This window comes from Salmo trutta, chromosome 25 (genome assembly GCF_901001165.1).
Source record: "Salmo trutta chromosome 25, fSalTru1.1, whole genome shotgun sequence".
In the NCBI taxonomy this organism is placed as follows: Eukaryota; Metazoa; Chordata; class Actinopteri; order Salmoniformes; family Salmonidae; genus Salmo; species Salmo trutta.
In genome coordinates, this window is record NC_042981.1 from 29,874,304 (window position 1) to 29,897,144 (window position 22,841).

Consider the following 22,841-nt stretch of genomic DNA (forward strand, 5'->3'; position numbering starts at 1 on the left):
ACGTTGGTTCAACCAGTGTGTGGCCAGTAGGTTGTTGGCCAGCCGACAGCTCTCATTGTGTGGCGGTGCTAGCTAGCAGCGTCTTAAAAGATCCGAGCGTTGCCTTGCTTGTGTAGAGCAATCAATAGAGAAAAATACACAGTAACAGAACAGAAATGAGAGGGAGATGAGGAGAGCAGAGCAGTCTTACTCAAAGCTGTGGGAGGTAGACAGACATGCACTGTGAGCTGGGATCAACAGCACTTCAGCACCACCATTGGGTTTCCTACTTTATTATGAATAACTCAACCAATTTTACTGGGCAGTCCTCTACCTTTGTGAATGACAGGCATCTTGAGGGCTATGCTGATGATGCCCACCAGGTCTTCAGTGGGCACTAGGGAGCGCAGGATGGCACGGATACGCAGGGCTTCCCCTTTCCCCTTGTTAATCAACTGAGGGAGGATGAGAAGGGTATTAGTCCTATTGGTGGAGAAGATACATTCATTCAACCTTTACTTATCCAGGTGAGTCAGAGTGAACTGATGCTGAGATGTTTCGAATGCAAATAAACTCAGAGTAGGTAAGAGTACATATGATCTGTGATGGGACCATCAGCTAAACTCACGTGCATCTCTGGGGCACAGCGTCCCAATAGGTCGATGAGGGCAGAGTAGAAGGACATGATGGCATTTCCCATGTGAACCACCTCTTCCTCCTCATCATCCTCAGCAGACCTGCCCACAACAAACACAGGAGGGGGAGTGAGAAGGTCTGATGGGTCTTGTTATCTTAACTAACTGATGAGGATCTTGCAGGGTTTAGTTCGCTATGTACTATTAGCTCTACCCAGCTAGCACATTTGGTTCCTTGGAAGTTGTAGGAACGCATGTTTTTGGTTTCCCAATGGTTCTGGGAACAAAGCCATAAGTTTCCTGACAGGTAAAATGAAAAGTTTTTTAAAGGTTCTGAGAACGGAAGTGAAAATTTAGCCTGTTCTGGGAATGTGCATTTTTAGGTTGCAGGGAGGTTCTGAGAACGCTTTACTATGGTCCCCTGAACGTTTTCCTGGGAGGTTTTATTATTTTCTGAGAATGAAAATTATAGGCTATTTGAAGGTAATTAAATTACAGTCTGGGAACATGTTTCAATATGACTTTTAATAACATTGCTGGCTTAGGTTAACTGTTTTGAATTCCAAGCACAGATAGGACAAATTAATCATGCTAACACGTATTTTATATTGTGGCATGGCGTCAGTTAGATTCAAACATGTGATCCTCTGTTCTCTATCCACGCAATCAGTCCAACGCGCCACCAGGATGGAGTTAGCATGCCATACATTTTTTACTCATGCAAAGCTGTTCATTTTAGTCTATTTAAACAGAACCCATTTCAAAGGAAACAAGCACTCTTTAAGATCAGGTGTGACCAATTAATGGATGCGGCAAACACACCTGAACACACTTTGTGGATAGATAAGACTGTACAGTACCAGTCAAAAGTTTGGTCACACCTACTCATTCAAGGGTTTTTCTTTATTTTTACTATTTTCTACATCGTAGAATAATAGTGAAGACATCAACACTATGAAACAACAAATATGGAATCATGTAGTAATCAAAAAAAGTGTTCTCGCAACCATGTTCATGAGGTAGTCATCGGGAATATATTTAAATTAACAGGTGTGCCTTCTTAAAAGTGAATTTGGGGAATTTCTTTCCTTAATGCATTTGAGCCAATCAGTTGTGCTGTGACAAGGTAGGGGTGGTATACAGAAGATAGCCCTATTTGGTATAAGACCAAGTCCATATTATGGCAAGAACAGTTAAAATAAGCAAAGAGACAGTCCATCATTACTTTAAGACATGAAGGTCTGTCAATATGGAAAATGTCAAGAACTTTGAAAGTTTATTCAAGTGCAGTCACAAGAAACATCGAGCGCTACGATGAAACTGTCTCTCATGAGGACCGCCAACAGGAAAGGAAGACCCAGAGTTACCGCTGCTGCAGAGGATAAGTTCATTACAGTTACCAGCCTCAGAAATTGCAGCTCAAATAAATGCTTCACAGAGTTCAAGTAACAGACATCTCAACATCAACTGTTCAGAGGAGACTGTGTGAATCATGGCCTCCATGGTTGAATTGCTGCAAAGAAACCACTACTAAAGGACACCAATAATAAGAAGAGACTTGCTTGGGCCAAGAAACACGAGCAATGGACATTAGACTGGTGTAAATCTGTCCTTTGGTCTGATGAGTCCAAATGTGATATTTTTGGTTCCAACCGCTGTGTCTTTTTGAGACGCAGAGTTGGTGAATGGATGATCTCCGCATGTGTATTTCCCACCGTGAAGCATGGAGGAGGAGATGTGATGGTGTGGGGGTACTTTGCTGGTTACACTGTCAGTTATTTATTGAGAATTCAAGGCACACTTAACCATCAAGGCTACTACAGCATTCTGCAGTGATACTCCATTCCATCTGGTTTGTGCTTAGTGAGACTATTATTTGTTTTTCAACAGGACTATGACACACATTTCCAGGCATAGTAAGGGCTATTTGACCAAGAAGGAGAGTGATGGAGTGCTGCATCAGATGACCTGGCCTCCACAATCATCCAACCTCAACCCAACTTAGATGGTTTGGGATGAGTTGGACCGTAGAGTGTAGGAGAAATCCATGACATCATGGGGATTTTTCAGTATCTATATTGTTTTCTCAGAAGTGGGGAACATATATGAACATATATCAATATGGGGTTAATCATTAGACATGTGTAAGCATAACGTAGGCTGGATCCATGTGAATGTATAAAGCTGGGCCAATATAAGGCTAACTGTTAGACATGTAAAAACAGAACGTAAGCAGAATCTACGTGAATGTGCCAAGCTGGAACAACAGACTTGACCGTTCTGGGCCATGTCTGATCTTGTGAAGGCTACTGGATACGTATATGGGTTAATCATTCATAGGCAACATAGGCCTGAAGTTGTGAAGGCCAGTGACTATGTACTTTAGTTAATCAACACTAGAACCACAAGCCATGTATATGTATTGGGGAGACATGTTACATACTGGGAAGATATGTTTGTATTAATGAAGTACTATTAGAAAAGCACTTATATTAGGAACATATATATGCAATAAATGTATTATTTTTTGTATTAGTACTGTGGTGTCGCCACCAATATAATCTAAACTTGAGCAAGATAAATCAGATGTGGGCGTAAACATGCCAGAATTGAGACAGAAAGATAATGGTGGAGCAAGGCCAAGGGTTGTTAATCATTTACATAGAAAGGAGTGACTATGTATGTTATGCAAGAGTGGAAAGGTATAAAAGCTCTTTCATGGAATTGCTCGGCTTCTGTTACTTTTGTAATAAAGTCTAATTGAATTTACAAGTTCCGGTATCTGAAAAATATTTGATTCAATATTTCCACGACAAGAGTGAAGGAAAAGCAGCCAACAGGTGCTCAGCCTATGTGGGAACTCCTTCAAGACTGTTGGAAAAGCATTCCAGGTGAAGCTGGTTGAGAGAATGCCAAGAATGTGAAACTGTCATCAAGGCAAAGGGTGCCTACTTTGAAGAATCTCAAATATAAAATAGATTTTGATTTGTTTAACACATTTTTGGTTATTACATGATTCCATATGTGTTATTTCATAGTTTTGATGTCTTCACTATTATTCTACAATGTAGAAAATAGTAAAAATTAAGAAAAACCCTTGAATGAGTAGGTGTGTCCAAACTTTTGACTGGTACTGTATATGTTTAAAAAATAACATCCTTAGAACGTTACTAATGTTTTTCATGGAACGCTTTCTTAATGTTCTGAGAACATGAGTTTAAATAGAACCATGAGGAAACCTGCAGAAAAAGTTATGCTGAAGAACTGAAATGCCCACAGAAGAATGTTTCTTAACGTTCTCTGAACGTTCTGAGAACATGACTTTAAATAGAATGTTATGTGCCAGCTGGGTATGCTGTTAGCTCTTGCTCTATAGCTATGGCAGGTACAGTATGTATCTTACACGTCAGAGCTGACCCCCTGGGCAGAGGAGGGCAGGTCCAGAGCAGGGTCCTCAGAGATCTTGATGGCCTCCTTCATGGCTGCTAGCAGCCCGTTACCCCCCTCTCCTCTCAGGGCCGGACCAAAACACTCTGGACGCCTGATCAGTAGCTTCACAACCACACTGGAGTTCTCCTCCACACTCTCACCTGGAACACACACACAGACACACACCAGGTTAACAAAACAAATATATCAGTGCTAAACTGCATTAGCACATTGACATCGACACAAGATGCACAGAAAAATGCATTGGAGGTGGAAAAACACACACATTTATCAACAACTCTGACATAGACATAATACTCCCACGGGCACCCAAACGCCTCAGAGGTGAACAGCATCAGATATAAACCTCATCTAGTGAGTGCTTGCCAATGTATCGGTACTTATTTTTGGTCCATCACTGTCAGGAAGGAAATGAATGGCTGCCCTGCTCTTTCAGCCAGGAGCTGTTCCTCCACTGAGCTCTACTGGCACTGAGGTTGTAGCTCCCAGATACTAACCTTCTCAGGCAGTCTAGCCTGCTCTGCAGCATACAGACAGGCCCTCTCTAACCCTGCCTAAACCTGGTGTGGAAGGCACAGTACAGTACCAAGCCCCATTTTCCACTTTACCCTACAGAGACCAAGGTTCAGTACAGTAGCTGTTGACAGTCATTACAGTACAGTGTCCTAGCTACCATTAACAAAGACAGCAAAGCGCAGGAAGGAGAGGTAGCGCTCGCCCTCTATGGGGTTCCAACCGATGTCAGGGTAACCTTTGTCCAGCAGCATGGGACAGCTCTGGAGCCCACAGCCTGCTAGGTATGTCACCACCTGCAACACACAACCAGGACACAATCAGGGCACAACCAGGACAAGCTTAATAACAGACAAATGGACTGAGGATTATCTTAAACACATAGACACAAAACACTAATTCTAATGCACACACATCAACATACACAAATCCAATAAAGACAGCATCTCCTACCTTATCCAGGTCGGGTTCCTCCAGGGCCAAGGCCAGGCCGTTGTTGTCCATTACAGAGGAGGCAGCCACGTCTAGAGGAGTAGAGCCCCTCATGGCCGGGGACGCTGTGGGCAGAAAACATATAGAGGATCCAATTAAAGTAGCTTCTTTCTTACGGGCATTTACAACAATTATGGTGTATAGAGAATGAATCTCCATTCCACTAAGTCTGAGGTAGTCAGCAATTGTGTAAATTTGTGTCTTTATATTATTTTTTATATATACGTCTGTAATGTCTATGTTAATGTTTTAGATGTATGCAAATTGCAAAGTAATTTTGTCTTTAATTTATTTTTCGTTATCACCATAAATCATAAATCAGTGAGATGGGAGATAGTGGGAGTAACATAAAGCCAACAGCAGGGGGCAGCAATTACACTCATGAACCAGGACCAGGCTCTGATTGGGCTGGCAGATTGTTCATCTGTCAACAGCTGAGTGATACTGATCTAAACCAAACTTTCCAGTTCCTACTTGCAACAATTACACATAGCTTCTATTGTTTCACTGAGTTTATCCAAGCCTATGAACACTTTTTGAGGAGAAATCAATGATGTAAAGGAAACTTCCATTTCTGTGTTTTCATAAACAGAAATATTCAAAAATGTGTAAAATATTGGTTCAGACTAACGCTCAAAGGCTTTGTCTAATACAGGTGCAAGACTGTGATTAGATTATCCTTTGCCTGTGGACCATTCTGTGTGAGAGTTATTCCAGAAGAGAAGCAATCTCTCTCTGCCACAGCAGGGTGCTCAGTGACTGTGGCATCTCTCCTGATAGAATGTACAATTACCCTCTCAACTGATGAATTCTCAACACGACCGACTGGCCGAACACACACACACACACACACACACACACACACACACACACACACGCACACACCCACACACACACACACACACACACACACACACACACACACACAATCTCAGATGTGTGTCTAATGTATGCAGACTGACAGCTCAAGGACCCACCCTGAGGCCCCAATGAGATTATTGTCCATAATAATGAGAACAGCGTCAGAGATGTTGTAACACCCAGTGTAACTACAGTATGAGCCAGTCGTCCCAATATCAAATAAGAGACACTGGTTAAATCATGTCATTTTCCTGTCAGATATGCTCCATAAAGTCAAAGGTATAAAGTGCTAAGCAAGGTCATAACAAAACTGACTGAAACAGGGAAGGAGTGCCTTGAACTTGCCCAATAATAAACACTTGTTTTTGTTTTCTGTTTTAATACAGTGTGCCCTAACAAATATGACCCAGGTGTACCTACCCAGGCCCACGCTGCTGTTTTCCAAGAGGTAGCTGAGGTGGTCAAACATGGCCTTCTGGTTCTGACGACTGATCCTGCAGAAGTAACACAGGAAGCGACAGCAGCTGGCCACCATCTTGGGGAACGCTATCTCCTGAGAGAAAAAGACAGAGAATAGGCTTAATGGAGGTTCAACCTGTAAAACTCTCAGTACAAAACAGACACTTAGATGACATACAGTGCATTCGGAAAGTTTTGAGACGCCTTGAGTTTTTCCAGATTTGTTACGTTACAGCCTTATTCTAAAATTGATTAAATCATATTTTTTCCTCATCAATCGACACACAATACCCCATAATGACAAAACAAAAACAGGTTTTTAGGATTTCTTTACATCAGTAGACCCTTTACTCAGTACTTTGTTGAAGCACCTTTGGCAGTGATTACAGCCTCGAGTCTTCTTGGGTATGACGCTACAAGCTTGGCACACCTGTACTTGGGGAGTTTCTCCCATTCTTCTCTGCAGATCCTCTCAAGCTCTGTCAGGTTGGATGGGGAGCATTGCTACATAGCTATTTTCAGGTCTCTCCAGAGATGTTTTATTGGGTTCAAGTCCAGGCTCTGGCTGGGCCACTCAAGGACATTCAGAGACTTGTCCCGAAGCCACTCCTGCATTGTCTTGGCTGTGTGCTTAGGGTCGTTGTCCTGTTGGAAGGTGTACGTTCGCTCCAGTCTGAGGTCCTGAGCACTCTGGAGCAGGTTTCCATCAAGGAAGTCTCTGTACTTTGCTATGTTAATCTTTCCCTCGATCTTGACTAGTCTTCCAGTCCCTGCCGTTGAAAAATACCCCCACAGCATGCTGATGCCACTACCATGCTTCACTGTAGGGATGGTGCCAGGTATCCTCCAGATGTGACGCTTGGCATTCAGGCCAAAGAGATAAATCTTGGTTTCATCAGGCCAGATAATCGTGTTTCTCATGGTCAGAGTCTTTAGGTGCCTTTTGGCCATCTCCAAGCGGGCTGTCATGTGCCTTTTACTGAGGAGTGGCTTCCGTCTGGCCACTACCATAAAGGCCTGATTGGTGGAGTGCTGCAGAGATGGTTGTTTTTCTTGAATGTTCTTCCATCTCCACAGAGGAACTCTGGAGCTCTGTCAGAGTGACCATCAGGTTCTTGGTCACCTCCCTGACCAAGGCCCTTCTCCCCCAATTGCTAAGTTTGGCCGGACGGCCAGCTCTAGGCAGAGTCTTGGTGGTTCCAAACTTCTTCCATTTAAGAATAAATGGAGGCCACTGTGTTCTTGGGGACCTTCAATGCTGCAGAAATTTTTTGGTACCCTTCCCCAGATCTGTGCCTCGACAGTCCTGTCTCAGAGGTCTATGGACAATTCTTTTAGCCACATGGCTTGGTTTTTGCTCTGACATGCACTGTCAACTGTGGGACCTTGTATAGACAGAGGTGTGCCTTTCCAAATCATGTCCAATCAATTGAATTTACCACAGGTGGACTCCAATCAAGTTGTAGCAACATCTCAAGGATGATCAATGGAAACAGAATGCACCCGAGCTCAATTTTGAGTCTCATAGCAAAAGGTTTGAATACTTATGGAAATAAAGTCTCTGTTTTTTATTTTTAATAAATGTACTAAAAGGTCTAAAAACCTGATTTTTCGTTTTGTCATTATAGGGTATTGTGTGTAGATTTATGAGGATTTTTAAAAATGTAATTCATTTTAGAATAAGGCTTGGCCTCCCGAGTGGCACAGCTGGCAGCTTCATTAAATAGTACCTGCAAAACACCAGTCTCAACGTCAACAGCGAAGAGGCGACTCCGGGATGCTGGCCTTCTTGGCAGAGTTACTCTGTCCAGTGTCTGTGTTCTTTTGCCCATCTTAATCTTTTCTTTTTATTGGCCAGTTTGAGATATGGCTTTTTCTTTGCAACTCTACCCAGAAGGCCAGCATCCCAGAGTCGCCTCTTCACTGTTGACGTTGAGACTGGTGTTTTACGGGTACTATGTTTAGGGTAGCTGCCAGTTGAGGGCTTCTGTTTCTCAAACTAGACACTAATGTACTTGTCCTCTTGCTCAGTTGTGCACCGGGGTCTCCCACTCCTCTTTCTATTCTGGTTAGAGCCAGTTTGCGCTGTTCTGTGAATGGAGTACTACACAGCGTTGTACAAGATCTTCATTTTCTTGACAATTTCTCGCATGTAATAGCCTTGATTTCTTAGAACAGGAATAGACTGACGAGATTCAGAAGAAAGTTTTTGGTTTTTGGCCATTTTGAGTCTGTAATCGAACCCACAAATGCGGATGTTCCAGATACTCAACTAGTCTAAAGAAGGCCAGTTCTATTGCTTCTTTAATCAGAACAACAGTTAACAGCTGTGCTAACAAAATTGCCAAGGGGGTTTCAAATGATCAATTAGCCTTTTAAAATGATCAAATTGGATTAGCTAACACAACGTGCCATTGGAACACAAGAGTGATGGTTGCTGATAATGGTCCTCTACGCCTATGCAGATATTCCATAAAGAATCTGCCATTTCCAGCTACAATAGTCATTTACACACTGTATTTCTGATCAATTTGATGTTATTTTAATGGACAAATAAATGTGCTTTTCTTTCAAAAACAAGGACATTTCTAAGTGACCCCAAACTTCAACGGTAGTGTGTATATATATATTTTTTAGAATAAGGCTATAACGTAACAAAATGTGGAACATTTCAAGGGGTCTGAATACTTTCTGAAGACACTGTACTATAAGTAGATGTAAATCTTAGCTCTCACACAAGTAAAGACAGACAGAGGAGTTTGTTGAGTCTACTGACTACTTAGTTTCCTCAGGGCTTGTTACTATAAATCCCCTTCACTAATGAATGCCTGCTGGGATGTCTTTGTTTCTGCACTCCTCTGCCTTACCAACACACACTCAGCCTCCCTGCTACGTGCAGTACAGTCGCCCGTATATTGCTCTGCAGCACATACACATTGAAGCTCTGGAAAACCTGACTTTTATGTATTAAATCCTACGACCAATATTTTCTCAAGCTTGTTTATTAACGTGGTGCCAAAGCCCAAGGACATTATTACAACGACATTCAAGAATGACACCTAACAATTGCAGAATGGAAACAGGAAGCTTGTGTTACCTTTCTCACACCACTACAGTATTCACTTCAACAGACCCTTTCCACGCCCTGTTGTTAGAGCGCAATGTATTCCTATAAAAAATAAAGAGCGGCACACACTATATACAAGCTCTCAGTAATTTATTGATTAAACCACCAATGTTTTGTCACACAGTGGCTTCTTCAGGGTAATATCATGAATGATTGAACCAAGTTATATGGTTTGATTGCCCACTGTTATTTTGATTTGGTTCAATAAGGATAAAGGATAGATTAGGGAAACAGGGAACACACAACCATATTGGAGGTCTGGTGAGGTGACCAAACGATAGTGCCAATACTTACTATTGGGCAATGGAACCAGAGAGGAAGCTTGCGTTACCTTTCTCACACCACTACAAATGCCTATTATGTAAATAGTCTTGTAGAACTCTGGTATTGATGGTCCATTTGAGGGTGAGTCAATGATATGAATGCTCTGAGTGAAAGAGCTGTGAACTCAGCTGGCCCACATCTGCCACCACCTTTCACACTGTGTTTGTAAGCACCACGGCATATTAGGCAGCCATCATTCAAAATGTATTCATACATACAGTAGCATGGGAAGGGTGTGGCATGCACAAGGGAGGATCAGGAGGTTGAACTCCGACTTCTATTTAGGAATGGGATCCTAGTCAGAGTTGCCAGATTAACAGTGAGTACAGTGAGGACAAACCTAGCCTGCCTCTCTCCTTCCACACTGAGTCCAAACCTAGAGTCACTGGGTACTGATTGTGACAATGGAAAGCAGTTTGCACCGCAGGATCCAGAGATGGCCTCAATGAAGCTGGAAGACTGCAGTTAAACACTGGAGCTGAATGTCAACATTAAAGATGAAGAAGAGGAGCAAAATGGAAAATCTGTTTATCAAGGTAAGGGCAGGTTCTTTCTTTCTAGAAGTTACCCACTGGGCACAAACTGGTTGAATCAATGTTGTTTCAACGTATTGTGACCTGGAATCTATGTGAAAAATACATCGGATTGGAAAAAGGCATCAACGTAAACTGTTGTTTTGAGGGTGGAATTTCAACTACAGGATTATGTTATAATTTTAACATATTTTCAACATAGACAAACATTGAATATAATATGTTGAATTTGTTCCTTTGAAACAATGTCAGATCTTCAATGTTATATCCACTATAAGAAAGAAAAAAACAATAGGTCGGGCAGCATTTCCTACTGGAGAGTTAAGGATAACTTAAACACAGTAACATATACATAAATGAGAGAAGCCTTACTACTGCTCTGACTGTGGAGAGTTTCAACTGGGCCACTTACAAATACACCAAAATAAACCCACAGGAGAGAAGCCTTACTCCTGCTCTGACTATGAAAAATGCTTTATAACATCAAATGACCTTAAAGTTCATCAGAGACCACACACAGGAGAGAAGCCTTACTTCTGCTATGACTGTGGGAATAGTTTCTCCGTGTTGAGCTACTTAAAAAGACACCAATGTATACATAAAGGATAGAAGCCTTACTACTGCTCTGACTAAGAAGAGTTTCTCCCAATTGGGCAATGTAAAAACACACCAACGGATACATACTGGAGAGAAGCCTTACTACTGCTCTGACTGTGGGAAGTGCTTCACAACATCAGCTGAGCTAAAAGTTCAGAGAATACACACAGGAGAGAAGCCTTACCACTGCTCTGACTGCGGGAAGAGTTTCTCTCAACTATGGATGGGCACGGTTATTTGAATATTCAAAAATCCGAATGGAGGTTAATATTAGATTACTTGGGAGAGTATTAATAAAAATAATAATAAAAATAATGTATTTTAAAATAGTCTGTCTAAAATTAAATACAACTATCTATGTGACATTGCTACATAGCCTACGAGGATAAACCATGACATTCACCATTTTTATAAAACTGTTTTTATGAGTGCGTCCCATAAAAAAGCCTACACGTTTCACACATGTACCTTGTTGTTATTGTCAGTCAATCAAAGTGGCGCTACAGTCAGAGGCTCCATATGTAGAAAGTGAAGTGGGAGATTTCTAATCGATGCAAAATGGAATTAAAATGATGGAATTCAGTTGGCTAAATGAGAAGGAGTAGGCTACAATGATCAACCAAAAGGTAGAATATTGTTTAATATGAATGGAGTTGTTGTAGACAAGTACGGGGAGCACAGCAAAATAACCTCAATTAGTCTTATTATGTTAGCTAGCTAGCTAGCTTCTTTACAATGATTTGATGCAGTCAAGACAGGAACTACCAGATGGTAAGATCGATAACTTATGGCCACTGGTGGATTTACCATTAGACAGAACAGGTAATTGCCTCAGGCCTCACATCATCAAGGGGCCTAATGAGCTGGGCATAATACAATTATTGTAATTCAAATAATTTTTCCAGTGTGGCCTTCCGCATCTGTGGTGGAATGTGGCCGAGCTACAGCTGTGTTTGTCTGACAAGGAGACATCCCGAAAATCTTTCTCACAGTTTGGGCTACACTCTAATATGACCCCCCCCCCCAATGGAAAGATGAGTTTCTCACAAACGGTGTTCTCCATTTCGCTCTACAACCCCCACAAGTGTCATGATACCAGGATGAATGTAACCCCAAAAAAGGAATGGAAGTGAATAGGGCATTTCCACATTAAATGTATATGGGTAATTCCAGGATTTTCATTTCTTTTTCTGAGCTTTCTTATATCTCTCAGATATAGGACAAACACTTCAAAACAAACAAACACATCTGTTTTTCCATGTATGAATCTGTTATTCAACGCGTTTCTATGGGCTAATAGCAGTAAGGCCAAATTCAATGTTTCATCAAATATACTTTTATATATTTTTTTGCAGATACCTAAAGAGATCCTAAAATTCAAAATCAAATAGCTAAATGACCCTTGGTATGACCATCTTAAAACAATTCCCCCGAGGCTTAGACTCTAGAGCAGGGGTGTTACACTCATTCGCAGGAGGTTGGTGGCACCTTAATTGGGGGGGACAGGCTCATAGTAATGGCTGGTACAGAATAAATGTAATGGTATCAAACATATGGTTTCCATCTGATACCATTCCATTCACTCCATTCCAGCCAATATTATGAGCTGCTGGTTTTTGTTTTTCCTTTCAATTAAGACCTAGACAACCAGGTGAGGGGAGTTCCTCACTAATTAGATAACTTATTTAAATCAATCAAGTACAAGGGAGGAGCGAAAACACGCAGACACTCGGCCCTCTGTGCAATGAGTTTGACACTAGAGGGCAGTTTAAAACCTTTTTTTTTTTTTTAAGTAATTCCCTTTAATTGGGAGTTGTTATGCTGCGTCTGACACCTACCCAGTAGTCACACAGTGCTAACTTAATCTCTCATCAACACCTCTGCAGTATGGCATGGATGCTGTGATGCACCAGTCTCTTCTATCCTCACTACTGTACCTGGGACTTGCCTCCTCCCAGCACGTTGACCATCACCTCCATCACCGTCTCATGCATGCCCAGCACGCGCATCAGGTTGGGGTGCTGGTAGAATATCTTGTTGTTCATGATGTCACTGGATGGAAATACAAAACACAAGCAACTCTGAACATGAGAGAATACTTAGAACAGAGCGATGCCTGAACATGCAACACTGTTATTGTATCGATCGTAGAAGTTAACAAAGGCTTGTAAACAATACTTCATCCACTAAAAACACCTAATTATCAGACTATGTTCATGCAGACTTTGTTGTGACGTGCCCCTGCCTACCCCAGACCGTCGATCATGAGTTTCTCTTCCTCCTTGCCCATGCGTACAGACAGCAGTGATCTGATCTGACCCAGAGAGGCCAGTAGGTTGATGGTGTCCTGTATAGAGGCAGCACTGATAGTGTAGCTCTTCCTCATGGCCCGGAGCAGCTCTCCAATGCTGTCGTACTGTCTCCTCAGCAGGCTGAACATCACTCTGACCAGCTCGGGGTCCTCGACGTGGCACTCCTGAGCCCAGCTCACCATGGTCTGGCTAATCAGCTCTTTAAGGTTGGCTGGGGGAATATGCAGAACCGCATTAACTCCTAGACTTTACACTGTTAGGATATAGGTTATATGCTGGCTAAGACTGAGATGTCTTTTTTAAGATACTCTTTGAAGAAGTAGGGTTTCAGACATTTTTAGAAGATGGGCGGGGACTCTGCTGTCCTAGCGTCAATGGGGAAGCTCGTTCCACCATTAGGGTTCCAGGACAGAGAGGAGCTTTGACTGGGCTGAGCGGGAGCAGAGTCCACCTTAGGGGTGGGACGGCCAAGAGACCAGACGTGGCAAAACGGGATACAATAGTGGTAAAGACAACACCAGTATTTAAAAATGTTTTTCACCTTTATTTATTTAACCAGGTAGGCCAGTTGAGAACAAGTTCTCATTTACAACTGCGACCTGGCCAAGATAAAGCAAAGCAGTGCGACACAAACAACAACACAGAGTTACACATGGAATAAACAAACGTACAGTCAATAACACAATAGAAAGAATCTATATACAGTGTGTGCAAATGAGGTAAGATTAGGGAGGTAAGGCAATAAATAGGCCGTAGTGGCGAAGTAATTACAATTTAGCAATTAAACACTGATAGATGTGTAGAAGATGAATGTGCAAGTAGAGATACTGGGGTGCAAAGGAGCAAAAAATAAATATGGGGATGAGGTAGTTGGATGGGCTATTTACAGATGGGCTATGTACAGGTGCAGTGATCTGTGAGCTGCTCTGACAGCTGATGCTTAAAGTTAGTGAGGGAGATATGAGTCTCCAGCTTCAGTGATTTTTGCAATTCGTTCTTGTCATTGGCAGCAGAGAACTGGAAGGAAAGGTGGCCAAATGAATAATAGGCTTTGGGGGTGACCAGTGAAATATACCTGCTGGAGCATGTGCTACGGGTGGGTGCTGCTATGGTGACCAGTGAGCTGAGATAAGGCGGGGCTTTACCTTGCAAAGACTTATAGATGACCTGGAGCCAGTGGGTTTGGCGACGAATATGAAGCGAGGGCCAGCCAACGAGAGAATACAGGTCGCAGTGGTGGGTAGTATATGGGGCTTTGGTGACAAAACGGATGGCACTGTGATAGACTACATCCATTTTGCTGAGTAGAGTGTTGGAGGCTATTTTGTAAATGACATCGCCGAAGTCAAGGATAGGTAGGACAGTCAGTTTTACGAGGGTATGTTTGGCAGCATGAGTGAAGGATGCTTTGTTGCGAAATAGGAAGCCGATTTTAATTTTGGATTGGAGATGCTTAATGTGAGTCTGGAAGGAGAGTTTACAGTCTAACCAGACACCTAGGTATTTGTCCACAAATTCTAAGTCAGAACCGTCCAGAGTAGTGATGCTGGACGGGCGGGCAGGTGCGGGCAGCGATCGGTTGAAGAGCATGCATTTAGTTTTACTTGCATTTAAGAGCAGTTGGGGTCCACGGAAGGAGAGTCGTATTGTATTAAAGCTCATCTGAAGGTTAGTTAACACAGTGTCCAAAGGGCCAGAGGTATACAGAATGGTGTCGTCTGCGTAGAGGTGCATCAGAGAATCACCAGCAGCAAGAGCGACATCATTGATGTATACAGAGAAAAGAGTCGGCCCGAGAATTAAACCCTGTGGCACCCCCATAGAGACTGCCAGAGGTCCGGACAACAGGCCCTCCGATTTGACACACTGAACTCTGTCTGAGAAGTAGTTGGTGAACCAGTCGAGGCAGTCATTTGAGAAACCAAGGCTGATGAGTCTGCCGATAAGAATGCGGTGATTGACAGAGTCGAAAGCCTTGGCCAGGTCGATGAATACGGCTGCACAGTATTGTCTTTTATCGATGGCGGTTATGATATCGTTTAGGACCTTGAGCGTGGCTGAGGTGCACCCATGACCAGCTCGGAAACCAGATTGCATAGCGGAGAAGGTACAGTGGGATTCAAACTGGTCGGTGATCTGTTGGCTTTCGAAGACCTTAGAAAGGCGGGGTAGGATAGATCTAGGTCTGTAACAGTTTGATTCTAGAGTAGACGGTAGTATGTTAGATGCTACTAATACTCTAAGTGGGAGCCTTTTTAAACGTTCTTTATCCAGCGGAGACTTGCTTGCAGTATCAGCCCTAGCTGATCTTAGCTCTGCAGTGCCTTCTGGACTGTGTGTCCTTGTGCACAGAGAATGACCATCTCCATCTATAGAGGTCTGCCCCAGAGACACAGCAGGACTCTTCTGGCCCTTCAGTAGCAGCCCTGCACTGCTCACAAATCCCCCTCACACTGCTGTTAAAGACATTGCACTTGACTTGCTGATCTCACTTCTATCCATTTTCACCATGCAAGAGACACAATTGAAACAATTCAAAGACTCAATTCAGAAGCCTGGCTCAGTGATGCAAATAACAGCTTGAATTAGAAGCAGCTCTCTCTCTCTCTCTCTCTGCCGGCTTTGAGTGCCTTCGCAGGGCATCAGTCAGCTACAAATAGAACACTTTCTGTGTAGAACACACAGCAACAAGTAGAACACTGTCTGTGTATAACACAAAGCAACAAGTAGAACACTTTCTGTGTAGAACACACAGCAACAAGTAGAACACTGTCTGTGTATAACACACAGCAACAAGTAGAACACTGTCTGTGTATAACACAAAGCAACAAGTAGAACACTGTCTGTGTAGAACACACAGCAACAAGTAGAACAATGTTTGTGTAGAACACACAGCAACAAGTAGAACACTGTCTGTGTATAACACACAGCAAGAAGTAGAACACTGTCTGGTAGAACAATGTCTGTGTAGAACACACAGCAACAAGTAGAACACTGTCTGTGTAGAACACACAGCAACAAGTAGAACAATGTCTGTGTAGAACACACAGCAACAAGTAGAACACTGTCTGTGTATAACACACAGCTACAAGTAGAACACTGTCTGTGTATAACACACAGCAACAAGTAGAACACTGTCTGGTAGAACAATGTCTGTGTAGAACACACAGCAACAAGTAGAACACTGTCTGTGTAGAACACACAGCAACAAGTAGAACAATGTCTGTGTAGAACACACAGCAACAAGTAGAACAATGTCTGTGTAGAACACACAGCAACAAGTAGAACACTGTCTGTGTAGAACACACAGCAACAAGTAGAACACTGTCTGTGTATAACACACAGCAACAAGTAGAACACTGTCTGGTAGAACACACAGCAACAAGTAGAACACTGTCTGTGTAGAACACACAGCAACAAGTAGAACACTGTCTGTGTATAACACAAAGCAACAAGTAGAACACTGTCTGTGTATAACACAAAGCAACAAGTAGAACACTGTCTGTGTAGAACACACAGCAACAAGTAGAACACTGTCTGTGTATAACACACAGCAATAAGTAGAACACTGTCTGTGTATAACACAAAGCAACAAGTAGAACACTGTCTGTGTAGAACACACAGCAACAAGTAGAACACTGTCTGTGTAGAACACACAGCAACAAGTAGAACACTGTCTGTGTAGAACACACAGCAACAAGTAGAACACTGTCTGTGTATAACACACAGCAACAAGTAGAACACTGTCTGGTAGAACAATGTCTGTGTAGAACACAAAGCAACAAGTAGAACACTGTCTGTGTAGAACACACAGCAACAAGTAGAACAATGTCTGTGTAGAACACACAGCAACAAGTAGAACACTGTCTGGTAGAACAATGTCTGTGTAGAACACACAGCAACAAGTAGAACACTGTCTGTGTATAACACACAGCAACAAGTAGCACACTGTCTGTGTATAACACAAAGCAACAAGTAGAACACTGTCAGTGTATAACACACAGCAACAAGTAGAACACTGTCTGTGTAGAACACACAGCAACAAGTAGAACACTGTCTGTGTATAACACACAGCAACAAGTAGAACACTGTCTGGTAGAACAATGTCTGTGTAGAACACAAAGGAACAAGTAGAACAATGTCTGTGTAGAACACACAGCAACAAGTAGAACACTGTCTGGTAGAACAATATCTGTGTAGAACACACAGCAACAAGTAGAACACCGTCTGTGTAGAACACACAGCAACAAGTAGCACACTTTCTGTGTATAACACAAAGCAACAAGTAGAACACTGTCTGTGTATAACACACAGCAACAAGTAGAACACTGTCTGTGTAGAACACACAGCAACAAGTAGAACAATGTCTGTGTAGAACACACAGCAACAAGTAGAACACTGTCTGTGTATAACACACAGCAACAAGTAGAACACTGTCTGGTAGAACAATGTCTGTGTAGAACACAAAGCAACAAGTAGAACACTGTCTGTGCAGAACACACAGCAACAAGTAGAACAATGTCTGTGTAGAACACACAGCAACAAGTATAACAATGTCTGTGTAGAACACACAGCAACAAGTAGAACACTGTCTGGTAGAACAATGTCTGTGTAGAACACACAGCAACAAGTAGAACACCGTCTGTGTAGAACACACAGCAACAAGTAGAACACTGTCTGTGTAGAACACACAGCAACAAGTAGAACAATGTCTGTGTAGAACACACAGCAACAAGTATAACAATGTCTGTGTAGAACACACAGCAACAAGTAGAACACTGTCTGGTAGAACAATGTCTGTGTAGAACACAAAGCAACAAGTAGAACACCGTCTGTGTAGAACACACAGCAACAAGTAGAACACCGTCTGTGTAGAACACACAGCAACAAGTAGCACACTGTCTGTGTATAACACAAAGCAACAAGTAGAACACTGTCTGTGTATAACACACAGCAACAAGTAGAACACTGTCTGTGTAGAACACACAGCAACAAGTAGAACAATGTCTGTGTAGAACACACAGCAACAAGTTAGAACACTGTCTGTGTATAACACACAGCAACAAGTAGAACACTGTCTGGTAGAACAATGTCTGTGTAGAACACAAAGCAACAAGTAGAACACTGTCTGTGTAGAACACACAGCAACAAGTAGAACAATGTCTGTGTAGAACACACAGCAACAAGTATAACAATGTCTGTGTAGAACACACAGCAACAAGTAGAACACTGTCTGGTAGAACAATGTCTGTGTAGAACACACAGCAACAAGTAGAACACCGTCTGTGTAGAACACACAGCAACAAGTAGAACACCGTCTGTGTAGAACACACAGCAACAAGTAGAACACTGTCTGTGTAGAACACACAGCAACAAGTAGAACACCGTCTGTGTAGAACACACATGAAGCACTCTTATGTAAGAATGAGACTCACTGGGAGAGTAAGAGGTATTAATAGTAATTTAGCATATTCTGCTGCCTCCCGGTTAACTGAGTCACTAGTTTGGACAGCTCATATGAAGGGAACCCTCAAGGCTTCAATAAAACCAGATCGATACGCCCGTGGAGGTGTGCAGCGGTGGTGTGCAGCGGTGGCGGTGTGTGGTGGCGGTCTGTAGCGGTGGTGTGTGGCGGTGGTGTGTGGCGGTGGTGTGTGGCGGTGGTGTGTGACGGTGGTGTGTGGCGGTCTGTAGCGGTGGTGTGTAGCGGTGGTCTGTGGCGGTGGTGTGTAGCGGTGGTGTGTGGCGGTGGTGTGTGGCGGTGTGTAGCGGCGGTGTGTAGCGGCGGTGTGTAGCGGCGGTGGGTGGCGGTGTGTAGTGGCGGTGTGTGGCGGTGGTGGATGGTGGTGTGTAGCGGCGGTGTGTAGCGGCGGTGTGTAGCGCGGTGTGTAGCGGCAGTGGGTGGCGGTGTGTAGCGGTGGTGTGTAGCGGTGGTGGGTGGCGGTGGTGTGTAGCGGCGGTGTGTGGCGGTGGTGGATGGTGGTGTGTAGCGGCGGTGTGTAGCGGCGGTGTGTGGCGGTGGTGTGTGGCGGATGGTGGTGTGTAGCGGCGGTGTGTAGCGGCGGTGGGTGGCGGCGGTGGGTGGCGGTGGTGGGTGGCGGTGGTGGGTGGCGGTGGTGGGTGGCGGTGTGTAGCGGCGGTGTGTAGCGGCGGTGTGTAGCGGCGGTGTGTAGCGGTGGTGGGTGGCGGTGGTGTGTAGCGGCGGTGGGTGGCGGTGTGTAGCGGTGGTGTGCGGCGGTGTGTAGCGGTGGTGGGTGGCGGCGGTGTGTAGCGGTGGTGGGTGGCGGCGGTGTGTAGCGGTGGTGGGTGGCGGCGGTGTGTAGCGGCGGTGTGTAGCGGCGGTGTGTAGCGGCGGTGTGTGGCGGTGTGTGGCGGCGGTGTGTAGCGGTGGTGGGTGGCGGCGGTGTGTAGCGGTGGTGGGTGGCGGCGGTGTGTAGCGGTGGTGGGTGGCGGTGGTGGGTGGTGTGTAGCGGTGGTGGGTGGCGGTGGTGTGTGGCGGTGGTGTGTGGCGGCGGTGGGTGGCGGTGGTGTGTGGCGGTGGTGTGTAGCGGTGGTGTGTAGCGGCGGTGGGTGGTGGTGGTGTGTGGCGGTGGTGTGTAGCGGTGGTGTGTAGCGGTGGTGGGTGGTGTGTAGCGGTGGTGGGTGGCGGGTGGCGGTGGTGTGTGGCGGTGGTGTGTAGCGGTGGTGTGTAGCGGCGGTGGGGCGGTGGTGTGTAGCGGCGGTGGGTGGCGGTGGTGGGTGGCGGTGGTGTGTGGCGGTGGTGTGTAGCGGCGGTGGGTGGCGGCGGTGTGTGGCAGTGGTGTGTAGCGGTGGTGGGTGGCGGCGGTGTGTAGCGGTGGTGGGTGGCGGTGGTGGGTGGTGTGTAGCGGTGGTGGGTGGCGGTGGTGGGTGGCGGTGGTTTGTGGCGGTGGTGTGTGGCGGTGGTGGGTAGCGGTGGTGTGTAGCGGTGGTGTGTAGCGGCGGTGGGTGGTGGTGGTGTGTGGCGGTGGTGTGTAGCGGTGGTGTGTAGCGGTGGTGTGTAGCGGCGGTCACGACTATCTCTTATTACATAAAGACACGCATGTCTCAGCTGCCAGGAATGACAACAGAGTTCCAAAGATGAACAAACGCCAGTCAGCCGGCAGACCCAGTGGAGCGAAACTCTTCACAAACTCACACTACAGCTCACACTATATCTCACATAGCCCAATCAACAGGAAGCAAATAATATTGGACCAATAAATGAATGTGGCCGATAGATACTAGGTCAGCGAGTTTGGCAGAGCTATTGCCTTTATCCTGTGATCTGATCAGCGTCCTATGGGAGTTACAGTGGACTTTAGGACCCCTGCTGTATTCTCAAGGTCCCACGGGGAAGCTGAGATGACAGAGGGAGGAACCTGGGGGAGAGGAGCATGTGGAGAGACTGGAGGCCGTGGAGGGACCATAAAACAGCTGACTAAATGTAATTGGACCCCTCATCCTGAGGACATGGGGACTGCAGAGGAGAGTTTGGGTCAATGCTGAATCAGGCCTCTCTGTGGGCTGAGGGGGGAAGTAGAGTTTCAGGTAGGAGGTTGATTAGTGGGACTTCTCCAAAACAGTGGAAACACAGAGTTGTCTACCCACGTTTGTAGATGCATCAAAGCACTGCATTGCACCCTTTCCTTTTCTCACTCCTTCTTCCCTCCCTCCTCAGGACTCCTAATTCATTCAGAGGTAGTAGCAGTGGAACCATGTACCCAGTCTGCCGTTACACAGCATAGTTATAATCAATCATGTCTGAAGAAAACAGCCAATACGGGCAAGAAAATACGGGCAAGAAAAGTATTTTAGTGGAAATACACAACGTCTATTTTCATCTCCTCGCTCTTGTGAGATCAATAGTGGGGTCTCATGTGGTCCACATCAAGGTCCTTCTAACTGTCTGGGGACAGATTGCCTTAAACCATCTGCATTCACAGGAGCATATTTCAGGCCACATTTACCCGCCGCAATTTGGGCAGTTGTCCAATAGGCAGTGAGCTGTACCCATCTTCAGGAAGAGTGCAAACATGTTTTTCATCTTCCTGTTTCACAAAATATTGGATTTACTGATCTCAGAACAGTGAGTGCATTGCTTTATGGCGATACATGGTAGGAAAATTATCTGAAATTGCTATATATCATTAATTGTTTCAAGAAATGTAGAGTTGTCTTGATAATATTGAGGATTCTGCTATTGTGAAACATTGTTGTGGCATTGGTTTGTCCTGAAGGACAGGGAGGGAAGTGTATGAATTTTTAATTGTGTTTTGATTAACGGCAATCAGTTCATTTATTAGTAGCCTCTGACATTACATTTTACATCTAGAATGTCAGACAATTTCCATACTGTACTCACACTGGTACAGTGCTCTGCGTGTGTGTGTGTGAGAGATCGGGATAAAGAAGCCCGAGTTAAATCAGTGCAGTGTTCTCTCTCTCTCTCTCTGCCGAAGAGCAGGACTGAGTGAAGATGCCCCTCACTGCCAGGCGGAGCAGCCATCCTCTACCGGCTCCGCATTACCATAATAACATTGAAAAAGAAATTGAAATGGAAATGACTGCCACTGTGTGTCTGTGCTACATGCCAGACAAATGAAACAGGGCTTGTATGCCAGCATCACTATTCAACAGCTACCCTGCTCCTTTCAATTTCCCGACCGCCTGTGTTACAGCGAGTAAACAGTGACTTGTTTTGGAGAGATAACCTATTATAGGAGTCTATTAGGAAACACATGTTATTACTGAGGGACTGTATTATCTTCAGGGACTACAGGGACTAGAGGGACAAGGTGGGTTTCAGAGTCGCCAGTTCCTGTTATTGCTGGCCGTGACATATAGAATAAGAGTAATATTAATAGTATAATCTTACAGGGAGCTTGCTGTTCCTGCTCCGTGGGCTCCTCTTCAGTCTTCAGAGGTTGACCTTTGATTTTGTAGACCAGGGCCAGCAGACGACCTTTAATAGACGTGTCCTGCTCATCTTCCTCTTCCTCCATAGGGATTCCTACATAAACACACCAGCACAGGAATAAAATCGATATCACACTCCTGGACAAATATCGTTTCCTAGGGGTCAATCGGGCAACACATGTCAGCTGTATCATAGGGTTTCATTTGCTAGTGTAATGTTTTCCTCTGTCTTTCCTTTCTCTTTCCATGCAGTCTCCATCCTAAGGTGCTGCTGCAGGTCAGAAAAGTGCAGCATGACTGTAGAATACATTACATAGGTATAGTACCCCCTACGTACAGCCCTTTTCAATTATTTAGCAAAACATCAAGACGCCAGAGCAATCTGGAGAAGCAGTGAACTAAAACACATCAGCAGAGAGATAGAAGCCGTCCTTTCTGCAAAGAAACACAGGAAGCTCCAATACAACATCCCCCTGTAATTCAAATGAACCTGGGGAGCTCCGACAATAAACATAGATTTACAAGGATGAGAACTAACTATATTACATAGCTTGTGAAATGAAACATGCAATTATAATAACTTTTGCTGGGGATGTTTTCAGCAGTCCTATTTGGACAAGCATTGTGTCCAATTTGCTGTGAG

At 44.4% G+C, this 22,841-nt stretch overlaps 1 protein-coding gene across 1 annotated transcript in view; it reads right to left on the minus strand.

Moving 5' to 3' along the window:
* The window catches only part of LOC115162368 (ryanodine receptor 3), a 163,443-nt gene that overhangs the window by 42,981 nt on the left and 97,621 nt on the right, over positions 1–22,841 (minus strand). The window contains exons 39-47 of the mRNA XM_029713600.1: positions 22,158–22,292; positions 13,220–13,493; positions 12,908–13,022; positions 6,351–6,483; positions 5,031–5,134; positions 4,738–4,873; positions 4,018–4,204; positions 608–716; positions 314–434 (exon numbers count right to left, since the gene is read on the minus strand). Of these exons, the coding sequence (XP_029569460.1) occupies positions 314–434; positions 608–716; positions 4,018–4,204; positions 4,738–4,873; positions 5,031–5,134; positions 6,351–6,483; positions 12,908–13,022; positions 13,220–13,493; positions 22,158–22,292 (1,314 nt within the window). The remainder of the gene's footprint in view (positions 1–313; positions 435–607; positions 717–4,017; positions 4,205–4,737; positions 4,874–5,030; positions 5,135–6,350; positions 6,484–12,907; positions 13,023–13,219; positions 13,494–22,157; positions 22,293–22,841) is intronic.